General features: G+C 45.6%; 1 protein-coding gene across 1 annotated transcript in view; it reads left to right on the top strand.

Annotated features, from left to right (window-relative positions):
* The first annotated feature begins 1324 nt into the window (after positions 1–1324).
* Positions 1325–18749, top strand: part of SDHB (succinate dehydrogenase complex iron sulfur subunit B) — a 29642-nt gene continuing 12217 nt past the window's right edge. Inside the window, exons 1-2 of the mRNA XM_002924016.4 lie at positions 1325–1508; positions 12146–12273. Of these exons, the coding sequence (XP_002924062.2) occupies positions 1437–1508; positions 12146–12273 (200 nt within the window). The 5' untranslated portion in view covers positions 1325–1436. The remainder of the gene's footprint in view (positions 1509–12145; positions 12274–18749) is intronic.

The raw sequence follows: 18749 nt of genomic DNA, 5'->3' as shown, positions 1-18749 counted from the left end.
TTCCAGCCCAGGGCTCCAGAAACTTAGCCCCAACAAACCAATTTGTCCGGCCATCTTAATTTCCCCAGTCACAGCTAAATGATCTGTGAGGAAACCAAAGACTGGAAAAAGGTGCTCTTCATATGTCATAAACAAGCAGGCAGAGAAGGGAAAACGTCATTCCTGACAAACACGGGTACCTGCAAAGCCAACTGCCTACATAAACTTTGCCAGAGGTGACCTAAGAGAGCAAGCGACTTGGAGGACTGAGGTAATCAAGCCCCCAGAGGGAGACAGGCCCTGAGATGAGCCACGGAAAGGTCAGGCAAAGCAGCTGAGCGGACTAAACTGAATACAGACACACACAGACTTCTGGCATAAGAGAAGGTCTGGGCGGCTTAGGTGAGATGATGGAGCCCAGGGCTCGGCATATCACAGGTGCTCAAGCAATGGTTTCTGGTGCTATATGGCTAAGTAACCCACCAAGGGCTGGCTCCCCTCTCCCCACTCACTGAGGTGCCTGGTTGCCCACCTATCCAACAGTAAACGTGGTGAGGGCTGGAACTGCGCCTGGCTTGCTCACTCACTACAGCTGCCCAGCGTCCGGTGCAGAACAGTGCTGCTCGTGTATCTTCGGCTGGCTGGCTGGCTGGCTAGATGGGTGGGTAGGTGGGTGGTTAGGTTGGTGGCTGGCTGGCTAGATGGGTGGGTAGGTGGGTGGATGGATGGATGGATGGATGGATGGATGGATGGATGGATGGATGGGTGGATGGATGACCCATCATTTTTTACATCCCCTCAGTTCCTTCACCAACCCTCCCTGTTTGCCTGGGACTGAGGAGTTTCTCGGGATGCAGGACTTGACGTGCTGAAACCAGGACAGTCTCGAGCAAACCACACTGTCGGACAACTGTCTAACTAAAGCCACTAAGCTCATTACTAAGAGATGAGTGACACTAACGACAAATTTTCAGGAAGAATGGAGGCTAAAACAGGGACTGGATTCTGCTCGGGTGGCTCCTCCCACCCCCATGATCTTAGCCCCTGTCCTTCCAACGCTCTCCTTCTCAGACTCAGCCCGCTTTTGGGAAGGTCACCTTAGGAAGGCGGGAGGCCAACTGGGCATGCGCCGCGCATGCCGCAACTGCGCATGCTCGCGTTTGCCCGCTCCGCCTTCCCTCCGCCCACTCGGGGAACCGGAACCGCCTCCCACTCGGCGGCTCCGGCGCAACTAGCGGGTCCTGGGTGGACGCCGGCTGGGCGGCGCGGNGTGCTCGCGTTTGCCCGCTCCGCCTTCCCTCCGCCTACTCGGGGAATCGGAACCGCCTCCCACTCGGCGGCTCCGGCGCAACTAGCGGGTCCTGGGTGGACGCCGGCTGGGCGGCGCGGTGCTCGGCGGGACGACGGTGGAGGGCGACCTCGGGGTTAAGGGGTGGGGCGCGACGTCAGAAGCCAAGATGGCGGCGGTGGCCGGAGTCTCCTTGAAGCGCTGGTTCCCGGCTGCAGCCGTTGGCGGAGCCTGCCTGCAGGTGAGGTGCGGGGCCGGAGGGAGAGGGCAGGCAGGAGAGTGATGGAGGCGGCCTGTTGCTGAGGGGACCGTGGAGGAGGCCGAGGGAGCATAGCGCAAGGCCTTAGGGAAGAGGAGGACCCGCTCCCGCTGCGTCGTGCTCGGGTCTGGGCCTGGAGCATCCCTGTCCGTTCTCCCTCGGTGCCTCGCCGCAGCCTGGGAGGTGATCAGGGCGGAGACGATTTTTTTAAAAATAAGGGAAAAAGCTCAGAGGGATCTTAGGTTGCCCAAGTTCACATGGCAAGTGAGTAACACTGTTGGAAGCAGAATTCGAATCCAGACCTTTGGGTTCCAAGCCCTTTTTCTGTCTTCAAACTAAGCTCTGTGGAAGAGAGAGACCTGCAGGACTGGGAGGGATGGGAACTGCGAAGCGAGATCTCTCCTTCAGGGTGCAAGGTTGAGGGCTCAGTAAAGGGACTGGACCGGGATTGGGAAGGAAAGGGCAGGGGAAGGGAGAAATGGAGGCAGATCACTCTGTCTCCTGAAGGATCTGGGCCCTTCTCCTAGTGGGGGTCTGCGGGAGAGACTGGGTGCCTTACAGCAGTGTCATCATCCTCTGTGTCCCTCTCTGTAAAGGGCATACAACAATACGGAGCGCGGAGTTTTGGCATGGATCTCATAGGTACAGAGCTTGGCGCTGCTCTTAGGTATTTGTTTATAATACTCACTGTGCGGTGATACGTTTCCCCACACCCCCTTTGTATTGTCAGGAAACCACACACTTCTTTTTTTTTTTTTTTAAGATTTTATTTATTTATTCGACAGAGATAGAGACAGCCAGCGAGAGAGGGAACACAAGCAGGGGGAGTGGGAGAGGAAGAAGCAGGCTCACAGCAGAGGAGGTTGATGTGGGGCTCGATCCCATAATGCCAGGATCACTCCCTGAGCCAAAGGCAANAGACAGCCAGCGAGAGAGGGAACACAAGCAGGGGGAGTGGGAGAGGAAGAAGCAGGCTCACAGCAGAGGAGGTTGATGTGGGGCTCGATCCCATAATGCCAGGATCACTCCCTGAGCCAAAGGCAAACGCCCAACCGCTGTGCCACCAGGCGCCCCTAGGAAACCACACACTTCTGATCTGCATTCTAAATGGGAATATTTGTAAGGAGAAGAGAAATTGCCGTTGCACACATAAGGGACTAAGAACTTAGAAATCCCTTTCAGGTCTGTTTCCTCTCTGGGCTCTTCAGCAACCCCTGCCAGGTGGGTGAATATCAGTTCTTACCTCCTTTTTAGAAGTTTGAAAACTGAGGCCCCCAAAAGAAAATTTTACTTGTTCAAAATTATCATGGTCAAGAACTGGTAGATCCAGGACCTAAATCCAGTTTTTTGAACGTAATATGAGAAAAACTCCTCGCACAGATCTGGGCACGGGTGAACCAAGAATTATTAGTTCCTCTCCCCTTCTTGCACTTACGTGAAAATCTCTCTCATTCTAAATACTGCTCTGGCCCAATAACACAGTATGTATGGCCTGTTTTCTGGTACTAGCTTTTCCAATATGCTGTTCATGAATTCGGACAAGTCATTTTATAGTCTCTCTGAAAAGGGGAGATAGGGATGGAGGACTGCCTATCAGAGCCTCATGTTGGTGTCCTCTGAGCATTAAATTGATGACTAACAATGACCTTGTTTACCAGTTCCTTTTATAGTTGCTGAGCAAGCAGGTAAGTTGTGAGAGCCCCACCAATGAGAGTGAGTTCTAGAGCTCAGGTCCCTCTTCCGTGAATGAGTTGAAGAGAAGGCTTGTTTCATAGGTCAGTTTCGTAATTCCAGGTGAGGCCCGTTGCAGGGTTTCCCGAGGGCAGAGAAATAGAAGAGTCCCTACTCTCCACCTCTTAGAAAAGTGCATTCATTCCAGTAAAAACCACCTCAAGAGAATTCAGTAATGAGGGGCACCTGGGTGGCTCAGTGGTTAATAAGCATCTGCCTTTGGGTCAGGTCAAGATCCCAGGGCCCTGGGATTGAGCCCCTCATCGGGCTTCCTGCTCAGCGGGGCATCTGCTTCTTCCTCTCCTGCCTGCAGCTCACCCTGCTTGTGTGCTCTCTCTCTGTCAAATAAATAAATAAATCTAAAAAAAAAAAGAATCCAATAACGACCTGGTGTATTATTCAGGTTCCTAGGACTCCAAGCTATAGTAGGATTTCTCTTCTGAATTCCTTTTATGCATTAGTCTGCACCAGTGAACCATAGTTCTTGCCTCTACGTGGCTGAAATGTATTAACTGGTTGTGTTGCCTTACTTCTTCATCTAGACTGTGAACAACGTTAAGGCAGGTACCGCCTTCTCTCGTTTGTGTATCTCGTTGCTCTTAGCACTGGCAGGTCTTAGGATACCTGTCTGCTTATCAGACTAATAGAAACTGATGATGTGGCCAGTGTTGAAAAGCAGAAATTACTTTCTGGGCTGTGCTAGCAGCTTGACTCTCCAGTTTAATCTTATGAGGTAGATATTAATATTCCCTACCCCCATACAAAAGAGGAGATAGAATGAGAGAGTTTAAGTAATTTGCCAAAGAACACACAGCTACTAAGTGGTAGAGCTTGGATTTGAACCAAGTGAGCTTGGATTTACTCACACATTTGAGAAACAAGCCTTCTTTGCCTGCCTTCTCTCCATTTCCAGGTCTTTCTCTCCTACCTCCAAATCTGTGCCTGCCCTGTCGAGCTCCAAGCCTGCTCCTTAAGGAAGCGTTCCTAAGGAAATAACAAGCAGCCTTCAGCATGAGCCAGAATTCACCCTTCCCATCCTCCTCACTTTGGTTCAGTCCAGTTGTTAATTGTCTTGCTTTCTTCCTTAAATTAATTATAAACTCTGAAGTTAATCTTATCCAAGATTTTCTAGACAGGCATGCTCAGCCTTGAATACTCATTAGTTTTATGGATTGAGCTAGAAATGCCTTTGAAGGATCCTCTTCCATCGGAGCTTATAGTATAAATTGCTGGAGAGGCCGCAAGGGGAAAATTACTGCCCACCTCCCTGCTTCTGCCCCTACGTTCTCCTTTTCTTCCTGTCACTGTGGGAGAATGAGCAGGACTCCTATGGCTAACCCTTCATTCGTGCTCTGTATCCCATCACTTATTCAAAGGTGGTTCTCCAGTTAAGTCTGCTCTCCCCTCCGATGGCATGTTTCCTTCTCCATGAGATCAGCAGCACGCAGGCATGCTCTAATCTCTCCCATTGTAAAACGCCATATCCAGCTACCACCCCGTTTCCCTACTCATCTTTATACCATGTGGCTTGGGCCAAAAACTGGAGTCATCCTTGCTCTTTTCCCCACTCACACATCCAGTCTCTGAGGAACTCCTGTCCGTTCTTAAAATGTATTCAAAAACTTACCCCTTCCTACCATCCACGGCTGCCAGCCTGGTTCAGGACATCATCATCTCTTAGCTGATCACTGATTGCTGTTAATTCTTACCTGATTTTCTTGCTTTCATCTTCAATTGATTCTCAAAACAGAAGCCAAAAGGATCCTTTCAAAACTTAAGTCTGACTTTGTCACTCCTCTGCTTGCAACCTTCAGTAGTTTCTCATCTTAGTCGGGATAAAAGCAAAAACCCTTACAAGGCCGTGGCACCCGGCTGGCTCAGTCCATAGAGCATGCTACTCTTGATCTCAGGGTCATGAGTTCAAGACCCACTTTGGACCTAGAGCTTACTTAATTAGAAAAGGGAGGAGCACCTGCGTGGATCAGTTGGTTGAGCATTGGACTCTTGGTTTCAGCCCAGGGCATGATCTTGGGGTTGTGAGATGGAGCCTCACGTGGGGCTCTGTGCTCGGCATGGCGTCTGCTTGAGGTTTTTTCCCCTCTGTCCCTCTCTGCACATTCTCGCTCTCTTTCTCTAAAATAAATAAATAGATACCTTTAAAACAATATTCTCTGAAGTTTGAATCTCAAATATACAACCTCTATCAAGGACATTTAAAAAATTTTGCTAGGGGCACCTGGCTGCTCAGTCAGTCGAGCGTGCAGCTCTTGATCTCAGGGTCCTGAGTTGAAGCCCCACATGGGGCATAGAGAAACAAAACCAAACCTTACCTTTCAAGGTCCTACATGCTCTGGCTCTCCTGGTAACTTCTTAATTTCCTTCCCCATTCCTGTCCCTCTCACTCACTCCAGACTCAACTACATTGACTGCCTAGTTGCTCCTTAAACGCGTGTCCACTCCCAAGATCTGTGCTCAGTGTCCCCTCTGCCCAGTTCGCTCTTCGCGTAGGTACAGGCATGGCTTGCTCGCTCACCTCCTTCAGGTCTTGCTCAGCTGTCACCTTTACAGTGAAGTCCTCCCTGGCCCCCATTTAAAATTGTAGAATTATAGCCAGGACCCCCACCTCCTCGTTTTTATTGTTCCCAGCGCCCCCCCCATTGCACTTATCCCCGGGGCCCACATACTATCGATGACATGTGCCTCCAGCCACTGTAAGCTCCATGAGGATCAGAATGTACGTTTATTTTGCCCTTGATCCCCAGGGCCTAGAACAGTCCCTGAACATAGAAGCCGCTCTGTAATTATTTATTGAGTAAATAAACAAACGAATAGGTCTGGGCCAGCTACTACCTAAGATCTTGTTAAATGTATGAGTTGAGTGTTCTTAGATGTGTTTGTGAAAAGGAATTTTTGGTGCTGTTCTATTTTGGATATGCATTTTTACCTCAGACAGAATGGGTCAGGGCTCGAATTTTGGAGTCAGATGACCTGTGTTTGAATGCTGGTTCTTTTGTTGTATGATTTTTTACTTTCATTTTTTAACTGAGTGTAATAAAACTTCCTGTTGTGGAGATGGCGTAGCTTCAATTTAGTACAACATTCCACACATGATAAGGGCTCAGTGAATGGAAGCTTTTTTAATTTCTCCTAGGACACCTGTGCAGCACATTTTTAGATTTCTCTTTTGCACGAATTTATTTGTTCTCATCACAGCTGCCATATTCCTCTGGATTAACTCTTAGTGCACCCCTCAAGTGAGCCACTCCTTCACTTTTGAACCAGAGCCTCTCTGGTAATTTTGATTTCCATGTCTTCTCTCCTCCTTCCTGTTAGCTTTCCCCCATTATCCCACCAAGGGTTGTATAAAATATACACAATGAATTTAAATTAGTTGTTTAAAAAAAATTAGTAACACTTCGGGGTACCCGAAAACATGGTGGGGCTCATTGCCTTATAGTACTCTGCTGTGATGCGCCCTTACATTGTTTTTGTCTCACATCATTCGTAGGATAAGAATTTAAATGATCTGGGGCGCCTGGGTGGCTCAGTCGTTAAGCGTCTGCCTTCGGCAAGGTGTGATCCCGGCGTTTTGGGATCGAGCCCCACATCAGGCTCCTCCACTAGGAGCGTGCTTCTTCCTCTCCCACTCCCCCTGCTTGTGTTCCCTCTCTCGCTGGCTGTCTCTCTCTCTCTCTCTGTCAAATAAATAAATAAATAATCTTTATTAAAAAAATAATTTAAATGATCTGTAAAAAAACCTAATCATGTTTGGGAAGATCTGCATGGGCAAGTCTAGACCTTTCTGTTTTTGAAGAGTGGCTATGAAGCAGCGATAGATATTAGAAAGAGGTGTTAAGGTGAGCACCTGTGGCAGGTAGTGACCGTCACCTTCGATGAGCCTTTGTAGGAGTGAGAGTGAGCTTCCTGTTGCTGTCTGACAGAACTGTTCAAGGAGCTTCACGACCGTGGAACTAGAGTTGGCAACTCCAGACTCCCAGGTTCTTTTGAAAGTCCAAGCTTTACTAATGTTTTGGCCCCCCAAAAAATTGAAGGAGCTACATTTTAAAGGCATTTTGTCCCTCTCTCCTACCACCAACCACAAGCAAGGCAGCCACCCATGCAACTGTCACAGAACCCAGCAGCTACCTTCCTGGGCATTTATCCCTGAGAATGGAAACATGTTCACAGATAGTCATTGTAACTTCATTCATTGTAGCCAAAAACTAGAAACAGCCCAGATGTCCATCAGTGGGAGAATGGCTGCACAAACTAGAGTCCATCATACCATGAAACATGATACCACGAAACACAACTCAGTAGTAAAAAGAAACACTACTTGCATGAATCTCCAGAGAACTGAATAAAGAAAAGCCAATGCCAAAGGATTACATACTAGAGGGTCCCATTTAAATATAACATTCTTGAAATGACAAAATTCCAAGAATGGAGAGGGATTGGTGATGGCTAGTAATGAAGGAAGGCATGAGGGGTGTGGGTGTGGCTTGGATAGAGCAATACTGGGGGTCTTTGTGGGGATGGGAATGCTCTGTCTCTGACCAGTATTGGCGTTGATGTGCTGGTTGTGAGATTGTGCTGTAGTTTTGGACAGTGTTTTCACGGGGAAATTGAGTAAAGGATATGAGAGATCTCATTATTATTTCTTACAAATGCATTTGTTTCTGTATCTCAAAATGAAACGTTTGATATTTTTAAAAAGCAACAAACTGGATATATACAACACTGTGAATGAATCCCAGAAGCATTATGTCGAGTGGAAGAAGCTAGAGCCAAGATTCACTGTCCAATTGCATTTATATGAAATTCTGTAAAAGGCAACTCTGTGGTGATACAAAGCACATCAGTTAATTACAAGGGGTAGGAAGAGGGCACTGATTGTAAAGGAACACTAGAGAACTTTCCACATGGAAATGTTCTGTCATTATTGTGGTAGGAGTTATACCACTTTGTTAAAACTTCATCAAACTATACACTTAAAATTGGTGAATTTTATTGTAACAAATTATACCTCATTAAATCTAACCAAAACAAGGTGGGGGCAGTAAACAAGCAGAAGGCTGCTGGAGCAAGTTATCTTCCGTGATCTTTTCACCTCCTCCACTTTGTCTTAAATGCCACAAGGTGGCGTTAACCAAATGTTCCTGCTGTTCTGCAAAATGGAGTTCCTAGGGGTGCCTGGCTGACTCAGTTTCTAGAGGGAACGACTCTTGATCTCCAGGTTATGAGTTCAAGCCCCACGTAGAGCTTAAAAATAAATAAAATAGAATGGAATAGAACAGAATCCTGCCTTTAATTCTTAAAAAAAAAAAAAAAAAGTGGAGTCCCTAATGGAAGATGTTCATTTGTAGAAGTAACTTTCCTTTTATTGCTGATCCTAGCCAGGTTGGTGATAAAGGAAAATACCACTTCTCTCTTCACCTTCATTCTCATCTCCTCTCTGTATGACCTTTTCTTATACTGAAAGCTGATGTTTATATTTTCAGCCTCAATTCAGGACACTTCTTGCCAGCAAATAAGACCATCACATGTCTTGTATACAATTAACCTTCCCAGTTTCATCTTTCTTTACCGGTTTGTAAGAGAGCTAGCTGGCCTGGAAGATAGTCTGCACGTGTCTGCATACAAACTGGGGGCTCAGCTGCTAGTTGCTGTTTGAACTGACAAGACCCCCACTCTGCCCCTCGGGTGGGGCCCCGGGGACTTGGTGTGGCCTCCACCTGGATGGAAGAGCTTCAGGGGCTGTGGGATGGGGACAGCATGTTTGTATTAGTCTAATGCTCAAGTTTTGCTTTTTTCTTTTTTCCTTTTTTTTTTTTTTAAGATTTTATTTATTTATTGGACAGAGAGAGATACAGCGAGAGAGGGAACAACAGCAGGGGGAGTGCGAGAGAGAGAAGCAGGCTTCCCGTCGAGCAGGGAGCCTGATGCGGGGCTCAATCCCAAGACCCTGGGATCATGACCTGAGCCAAAGGCAGACACTTATCGGCTGAGCCACCCAGGCGTCCCTTTATTTTAAATTCCAGTATAATTGTTTGCATTTTTCTTCAGTTTTTCCTAACCATAAATTGAACTGCTGTATGCAAAGTCCTGGACCAGGTACATTGGGAGATGTAAAATGTTACTTGTTCCATGCTGTGAATAGTTAATTTTATGTGTCAGCTGGACCACAGGGTGCCCAGGTAGTTGGCCCAACATTCTGGGTATTTCTCTGAGGGTGTTTTTGGATGAGTTTAACGTTTAAATCAATAGACCAGGGCGCCTGGGTGGATCATTCAGTTAAGCTACTGCCTTTAGCTCAGGTCATGATCCCAGGGTCGTGGGATTGAGCCCCACATCAGGTTCCCTGCTTAGCAGGGAGCCCGCTTCTCCTTCTCCCTCTGCTGCTCCTTTTGCTTCTGCTCTCTCACTTGCGTGCTCTCTCTCTCTAAAATAAATAAATAAAAACTTTAAAAATTGGTCAATCAGTAGACCAAGTAATGTAGATTGGCCTTCTTAATGCGGGTGGGCCTCATCCGTTGAGTGGAGGGCGTAAGTGGAACAAAAGGCCCCTCTTCCTCCAAATGAGGAATTCCTCCTGCCGGACTCCTTTCAAACTGAACATCAGCTCTTCTTGGGTCTTAAGCCTGCTGGCCTTTGAACTAGGACCACATCATCGGCTCTCCTGGTTCATGGGCCTTGAGGCTTGGACTGGTTTTATATCACTGGCTCTCCTGGTCTCCAGCTTGCCAACTGCAGCTCTTGGCACTTGCTATACTCCATAATCATGAGCCAATTCCTTATAAGAAATCTCTTTTTATAAATATGTGTATGTACGTATGTATTTTTTCATATGTAACATGTATATGTATGGATAAATATACAACACTGTTGATTCTGTTTCTCAGGAGAACGCTGATACACATGCCCTCAAGGAATTTAAGACATAAAAAGAAGAACCGAGAAGAGACTGCAAATATTCACAAATAAATAGGATAGTACGGTGTTTAGGAACATGGGTTCTGGAGTCAGGCAGACTTGGGTTCCATTCATGGCTCCTCTCAGCTCATCATAAATGGTGGCTTTAAAAATGCGTATGAATTTAAATACAAAACTTTTGGGCAATAGCACCCTTTTTGCAAATATGTTCTTAGGGGGAAGCTGTTCTGGTAAAGGAGAGAAGGAATCAGAGACCAGGCCTCTTCACCCTACCCTCTCGTTGTAGCCCCTGCTGTGGCACTCTGGGGTTTCTGGGCTCATGGTGGGAGAGCTGCTGGCAGAGAGGGAATAATGTCCAGGAGACGGAATAGAATCATCCTAGAGAACAGGACGCAGCTATTTGTTAGTTCCCTAAATGTGTTCTTTTCTTTGCTGCTATAGTGCTGTGAATTGAATGTTTGTGTTCCCCCAGAATTCAGACATGGAAACCCCAGCCCCCACTGTGACGGTACTTGAAGGTGGAGCCTGTGAGAGGAAATCAGGGTTAGATGAGGTCATGAGGGTGGGGCCCATAGGGTGGGATTGGCCTCCTTACAGAAAGAGGCAAAGATATGAGATCGCTCCCTGCCATATGAGGACACAGCAAGAAAGCAGCCATCTGCTGCTGTAAACCGGGAAAGGTGTCCTCACCAGACACCAAGTCTGCCTGACACCTTGATCTTGGACCTCCCAGCCTCCAGGACTGTGAGAAGCAAGTGTTACATAAGCCGCCCAGTCTTCGGTGTCCTGTGACAGCAGCCCAGACTGACCAAGACACCTGATCTAAAAACACCAGCATCTTGTTCCGACAACTACAGTAGCTTTCTACCGGTTTCTCCACATGTTGTCTGACAGTTCTTCTTTCAAGCCAGTGGTAGTCTTCTCAAACATAAAGATGATTATGTCTCCCACCTGATAATTTGTGCTAGCCTCCCATTGCTCTTACGATAAAATCAAAATCTTGACTTGCTCACATCTGCCACTTCCGTACTTACTCAAGCCTCTCTCACTCGTACTGGACTTCTCTCGGTTCTCCCAGATGCGCTGTGCTGTCCCCCATCTGGGCCTCTGCACGTGTTGTTCCCTCCGTTTATACCCCCTACTCCTTCCCCTCATCCCTACTCATCGAGCCACAGCTTGAATATCATTTACGGGGCCTTCCCGGATCTCTTGTACCAGTGGAAGTCTCTGCTGCATTCTTCCCTCTTTATACTTTATTATGAATATTTAATTTCTCTCTTGCTGGGGCACCTGGGTGGCTCAGTCAGTTGAGCGTCTGCCTTCGGCTCAGGTCCTGATCTCAGGGTCCTGGGATCGAGCCCCGAGTTAGGCTCCTTGCTCAGCAGGGAGCCTGTTTCTCCCTCTCCCTCTGCCGCTCCCCCTGCTTGTGTGTGCGTGCTCGTGCTCATTCTCTGTCAAATACATAAAAATATTTTTAAAAATAAATAAAATTTCTCTCTTGCTCATACAAAGTTGATTCTGTGAGGACAAAGACTGTCTCGTTGCGTGGTGTTTCGCCCGCCGCCAGCTCCGTGTCTGGTAGGCGTCAGGTGCTTAGTATTTGTCGCGTATTTTGTGACTGCCGTTCTCAGGAAGACTGTGTCAGGAGGCACTTCCGTGGCTCAGCTGGTTAGGCGTCCAACTTGATTTTGGCTCAGCCTCTGGTCCTGGGATCGAGCCTCGCCTTGGGCTTTGTGCTCAGTGGGGAGTCTGCTTAAGATTCTCTCTCCTTCTGCCCCTCCCCACTCCCTGTGTGCAGGTGCTCTTCACACTAAAATAAATTGAAAAAAAAGACTGTGTCAGTTATGTGTGGGTTTGTATTCACTGTTGTAGTTTATAGTGCCAGCTAAACAGAAGGATTTATCTTGCATTTTTAATATTTTTTTTTCCTTCTTGTGAATTTTTCTCAATTTCAGGCCTGCCGGGGAGTGCAGACAGCTGCCGCCACAGCTCCCCGAATCAAGAAATTTGCCATCTACCGATGGGACCCAGACAAGACTGGAGATAAACCTCATATGCAGACTTATGAAATTGATTTGAATAAGTGAGTATCTCTTTGAGAGCTAGGTATTTGGTAAGTGAAAGTGAACTCTTGATGCGATTCAGGGACATGCTTTTCACGTTCTTGGAAGGTTTAAAAGCAGATCATTCAGTGGCTCTGGAATTCATCATGTTTTTCAGAAAAGAATGAGGTATGTACAGGGGGCACCTGGGTGGCTCAGTCGGTTAAGCATCTGACTCTTGGTTTCGGTTTAGTTCTTGATCTCAGGGTTTTGAGTTCAGCCCCATGTTGGGCTCCACTCTGGATGTGGAGCCTAGTTAAGAAAAGAAGAAGGAGAAGTAATACCAAGAAGAATAACTTTTGAAAAATTCCTTTCCTTTCCCCAAATCAGAGGGTGCCAGGTTTCTAGGAGTACTGGTAGAGCTGGATAGACACCATAAATTTGGCTAGAATGGTGATAGGACAAGAAAGGGGTGTAGTTAAAATATTAACAAAGATTCATACATCTATTATTTTTTCTATTTCTGTCATACCAAAGTGCCACAAACTTAGTGGCTTGAAACAACATCGATTTATCATCTCCCAGTTCTGCAGGTTAGAAGTCTGGTAAAGGTTTCATCAGACTGAAATCGAGGTGTCAGCGGGCTGCGTTCCTTTCTGGAGACTAAGGGGAAATCCATTTTCTGTTCCTTCGGGCTGTTGGCAGAATTCAGTTCCTTATGGTTGCAAAACCGAGGTCCCTATTTTCTCGTTGGCCGTCAGCTGAGGGCCACTCCCAGCTTTGAGAGGCCTCTGTGCTCTGGGGCCCATAGTCCCCACCTTCAAAGGCAGCAACAGCCGCTTGAGTCTTTGATCTCTCTCTAAGCCACTCCTCTTTCTTCGGCTTCCACCCCGGAAGGATCTCCACAGGCAGCCAAACGGAGGGAAGAATCTAGTGAGCTGGGCTCAGCAGAACCAAACTGTTTTATTTGTCAGTGAATAAGTATTTTATTTCTTTTGAACAAAAGCCTCCGTGGTGCAGAAAAAAAGGATTGAAAACTATTCTCAATGTTTTCTTTGACTTTGTATCGACACATAAGTTCTATTAAGCAGTATAGTTAGTTGCTATACAAGCTTCTTATCAAGTAGACGGTTACCAGATACTCAGCAACCAAAAATCAGTAGTAAAATTCAAAGAAAAGGAAATTGTACAGACCACATTTTCTTTTTTCTTTTTTTTTTTTTAAGATTTTTATTTATTTGACAGAGCAAAAACAAGGAGAGGAGAGGGAGAAGCATTCTCCCTGCTAAGCAGGGAACCCAAATTGGGGCTGGGTCCCAGGATCATGACCTGAGCCAAAGGCAGGCGCTTAACTGACTGAGCCACCCAGGCGCCCCCAGGCCACATTTTCTGACCATAATACAGTAAAACTAAAAATTCATATTAAAAACAAAAAACTCTTAACTACTTAAAGAGTAAAAAGCACTCTTAAGTAACTACTTTATTAAGGAATAATGTAAAATATTGTTAGCTACTTGGAAAATAACAGCATTGCAAATCAAAACTTGTAGAATGAGACTAAAACTAGAAGCATTAAACTCATAAGTATTTTTTAATGATTAAAAAAGTTAAAGAGGAATTACATTCACTTCCATTCAGAGCAGAGTAGCTTTCATCAGACTAGTCCTCTCTCCAAATAGCAGCTGTAAACTCTGGACGAAGCCGCAGAAGTAACAGTCTGCAGGCACAGGAGAGTAACCATCACGGACAGGCACTGGGAGGCAGCTGGCACTTGGAAGAACAGAATGCTGGGTAAATGAACCAGTTGTTCCTGAGGGCAGGCCCCAGGTGATGTGGAGGTACAAGGGCAAGAACTCGATGAAACCAGACTCACAAGTGTGAACAACCAGAAGATAATGGTGTTTGGCTACCACAGCAACCAGAAAGTGAAAGAGGGGGGGTGGGAATCCTGGAAAAAAACATGGGCAGGGGGCCCAAATTCTATTTATGAACTCTGCCCAGGTTGGGAGTTCAGCCCATATCAGTTGTTGCTTAAAAAAAAAAAATCAAGAGCCCCTGGGTTGGCTAAGCAGCTGACTCTTGATTTCAGTTCTGGCCATGATCTCGGGGTTGTGGGATCGAGCCCAGCGTCGGGCTGCACACTCTGCGCGGTGTCTGCTTGAGATTCTCTCTCTCCCTCTGACCCTCCCCCTGTTCATGGGTGCCCGCTGTAAGTAAATAAATAAAGTCTTTTTAAAAAAAAATCAGGGGCACCTGGCTGGCTCAGTTGGTAGGGCACTCAACTCTTGATCTCAGGGTTGTGACTTCAAGCCCCATGTTGGGCATGGAGCCTACTTAAATTAGAAAATATTTAAAAACTCAGTACTCTTCAGAGAAACAGTAAAATCCAGAGTTTCTACATCATGTTACGAGGTCCAGCGTACAGTCCAGTATCACTAATCATACCAAGAACAGTGAGACATGACCCAAACTCAAGTGGAAAGACAAGCAGTGGAGGCCACCCAGCCTTGAAGTAATTCAGTTGTCGGGATTAGCACATGTGGATTTTAAGTAGTTAACCCATGTTCACAGAGAAAGGGAAAGATGTTCATGTGACAGGAGGTCTCAGCAGGGAAATAGAAACTTAAAAAATAACCACATGGAAAATCTGGAACTGAAAAATAGAAATATCTGAAAAAGAGTTCACTGGATAGGCCTCATAGCAGATTGAAAGTGACAGTAGGAAGACTGTGAACCTGGAAATATGTTAGTAGAAATTATCTGTTCTTAAGAACAAAAGGATTTTTTTAAAAAGAACCTCACCGATCTATGGAACGATACCAAAGGTCTAATATATGTTATTGGAGTCCCAGAAGGAGTGGGGGGAGAGAACAGGCAAAAAATATTTGAAGAACTAATGGCCAAGAATGCCCTCAAGCTGGTGAAAGACGTAATTGACATAGTCAAGAAGTATGGTGAACCCCAAGCACGGTAAATACAAAGAAAACTACACCCGGGAGTATCGTAGTCAAATTCCTGAAGATCAAAAAAGCAAAGAGAAAGTCTTGAAAGCAGAAAGGGGAAAACATGTTACATCCCAGGAAACGATGCAAATGATTGTTCACTACTCATCAGAAATTGTAGGTGCCAAAAGACAATGAAATGACATCTCTAAATGACTAAAAAACATTCAACCAGAATTCTGTATTCAGCAGAATGATGAAGATGAAGGCATTTTCAGATAACGGGAAATACAAGAATTCATGACCTGTACTGTATGAAATGCTAGAAGTTATTTAAGCTAAAGAAGCTTGGCTCTTGGGAAGGGAATGGAAAGCACTAGCTATGGTGAATTAAAAAACATTTTTCTTCCTAATTTCATTAAAGTGTATATGTGACTGTTTAAAGTAAAATTATAATACTGTATTGTGTAACGTACAACTTAGACAAATGTAATTCATATGAGAACTAGCTTAAGGGCTGAGAACAGGTTGACCTATAAGGTTGGAAGGTCTTACGTTACATGAAATAGTACAATATTAACTCTAAATAGATCAAAAAGTTAAGGATGCACATTATAATTGTAGAGTAACTTTTTTTTTTAATGGAGAGAGAGCTAAAATGCCCATATATAAATTATATGGAATTCCAAAAATATTTACTCAATCTAAAAATATTACTTAGGGGCACCTGGGTGGCTCGGTTGAGCCTCCAGCTCTTGGTTTCAGCTCACGTCCTGATCTCAGGGTCCTGGGATCGAGCCTCATGTTGGGCTCCACACAGCGGGGAGTCTGCTTGGGGATTTCTCTCCCTCTCCCCCTCCCCCACTCACATGCACATGCTCGCTCTCTAAAATAAATCTTTATTAAAAATAAATAGAAATACTACTTAGAAGAAGGCAGGAAACAAAGAACAGGGGGAAAAAAAATTTGGGGACAAATAGTAAAATGAGAAACCCAAATCCAACCACATCAGTAATTATACCGTGTGAGGGCACTGAACACTCCAATTAAAAGGCAAAGATTGTCAAAATAGATAAAAAGCAAAACCCAGTTTCATGCTGCTTACAAGAAGTGCACTTTAAATATTGTTAAAAACAAAATTCAACTAAGTAAATTTTAAAGATCTTCCTGGCTTTATTTAACCATTCCTGAATCAGGCAGCATCCAATCTAGCAGATAGAAAGGAGCTCCAAGGGGTACCTGGTGGCTCAGTCAGTTAAGCATCCAACTCTGGATCTCAGGGTTGTGGTTGGAGCCTACTTAAAAAAAGGAAAGAAAGGAGCTCCACAGAGCTGCACAGAGGGAAAGACTTACAGGCAGACAGGAGTGGGAAGAAAGAACAAAAAAGCAGATCGGTTGTGGCAAGGTCACTTTACAAGATGGCAGAATCAATTAGGCAAATACCTAACTAGGCGATTCCTAATTGACTGGTTTTAAATTCCGTTTCTGGGAGAACCAAAACCGAAGGTAAGTCTCAGTTTGATGACATGAGGCTTGGCATAAGTGATTCCATTTTGGGCCTGTTGTGTTGTTTTTAACAATATAAAGACACAGGGTGAAAATAAAGATATCCATACAAACTGCATAAGCATAAGAAAGGTAGAGTGGCTGTGGTAAAATCAGATGACTAAAAGACAAATGCCAGAAATAAGAGGACATTTTATAATGATAAAGGGGTCATTTTATCAGGAAGACATGCCAGTCATAAATGTGTATACAGCTAATAACAGCTTCAAAGTTGGCAGAATTGAAGAACTTCAAGAATTAAGGAACACGTAAACATCTGCAGCCCTTTTCAGCAATGGGTAGAACAATTAAGAAGTTAGTAAAGACGTAGATAATCTGAACATTCAGTCATCATGCTGTAATTAACACCACACCAAACGGTTACAAAACACATGTTCTTTTCAAGTGTGCATGTCTACCATCACTCTTGTGACTGGGCCGTAAAACAGATCTCAGTAAATTCCAAAAAACTGGGATCTTCTAGAGTGTATTCTTTGACCACAATGGATTTCAAATAGAAAGCAGTAACAGTAGGATGTCTGGGGAGACACGGCCCCGTAACATACGATGCAGGAGCGCGTGGGTGGCTCAGTCCATAGCATCCGACTTTTGGTTTCAGCTCAGGTCATGACCTCGGGGTCCTGGGATGGAGCCCCACGTTGGGCTCCATGCTGGGTGTGGAGCCTGCTTGGGATTCTCTCCCTCTGCCCCACATTCCCCCTCTCAAAAAATAATAAATAGGTACATACATACATAAATTTTTCAAGATGTAAAAACTAGAAATTCTATATTCATGAAACCTCAGGAAGGGGTGTGGTCTTTTTAGATTTAAAAGTCATAGGAATAGGAGGAAATGGTAGTTTAACAATGTAAGCATTTAAATCTGTGTGTTTTAAAAATTCCATTACCCAGATGGAAAGTCGAACAGCCAGTTGCTGGCTGAGGGCTGCAGGTAGGGGAGGGGTAGGGTTAGCATGAGATAGAATAGATCGGTGGGATAGATTTTGGTCTTGTCCAGGGTTTCTGGCTCCTCAAACCCTTGTAATCCTAAGAGCTACAGGGCCATCTTTTATTATTATATTTTGGTTTTGCTCCCAGTTCCTGAAATAGCTCCAGATAAAAAAGGTAAAGTGGGTGGTCTTTTGTTATTCATAACTAGCCTCTTTCAGCCACCAGCGTTTCTGTTAATGAGGTGATTTCTAGAAATCTCCCAGATAACTAGGGGGAACCAACCCTGTCTGGAAGTTTGGAACACTCAGCCCTACCCTGGACCTGGGAGGGGGAGAGGTTAGAGGTCGAATCACTTAAACCAGCCGCCAGTGTCATCAGTCATGCCGACACACTGAAACCTTAAAATCTGGAGGATGGGGTTCAAGGAGCTTGGGTGTGTGAGCTCGCGGAGGTGCAGGGAGAGGGCATGGCTCTGCTCCCCCTTCCCACATACCTGGCCCTGCGCATCTCTTCCATGTGGCTGTTTAGTAAATCATAGTCTAGTAAGTTAACTTCTGAGTTCTGTGATCCCCTCTAGCAATTATCAAACGCAAGGAAGGGATCATGAAAATCCTAATTTATAGCCAACCATCCGGAGCACAGGTGACAGCCTAGACTTGCAGGGTCTAGGAGCCCTGCCCCTGTGGGATCTGACGCTGTCTCCGGGTCGATGGTGTCAGATTGAGTTACGATGTGGGACACCCAGCTGGTGTTGCAGGATTGCTCGGTTCTGGAAGCTATGTATTTGGTGACCAGGAGTATCAGTATTGGGAGTGAGGAAGTAAAAGGTTCACAGCTTTAAAAAAAATTTCCTTTAAAAAACATTCCCAAGATCTCAAACAGAGGTAAAGAACATGGGTGGACGGAGTCTCCAGCACTAGTCGACTAGAACAAACACGCCACGCAGGCATAGATTCATCTGTTCTGTTCCCTGGTGCGCCGCCAGCACCCAGAACGGAACCTGGCACAGAGCAGACTTTCAGTTGAACAGGTGGTGAGTGCAGAAAAATCACTGATTGTATGACAAATATTCAGCCACT

Source organism: Ailuropoda melanoleuca, chromosome 11, assembly GCF_002007445.2.
Source record: "Ailuropoda melanoleuca isolate Jingjing chromosome 11, ASM200744v2, whole genome shotgun sequence".
Lineage (NCBI taxonomy): Eukaryota > Metazoa > Chordata > Mammalia > Carnivora > Ursidae > Ailuropoda > Ailuropoda melanoleuca.
This window is presented reverse-complemented; position numbering and strand designations above follow the sequence as displayed.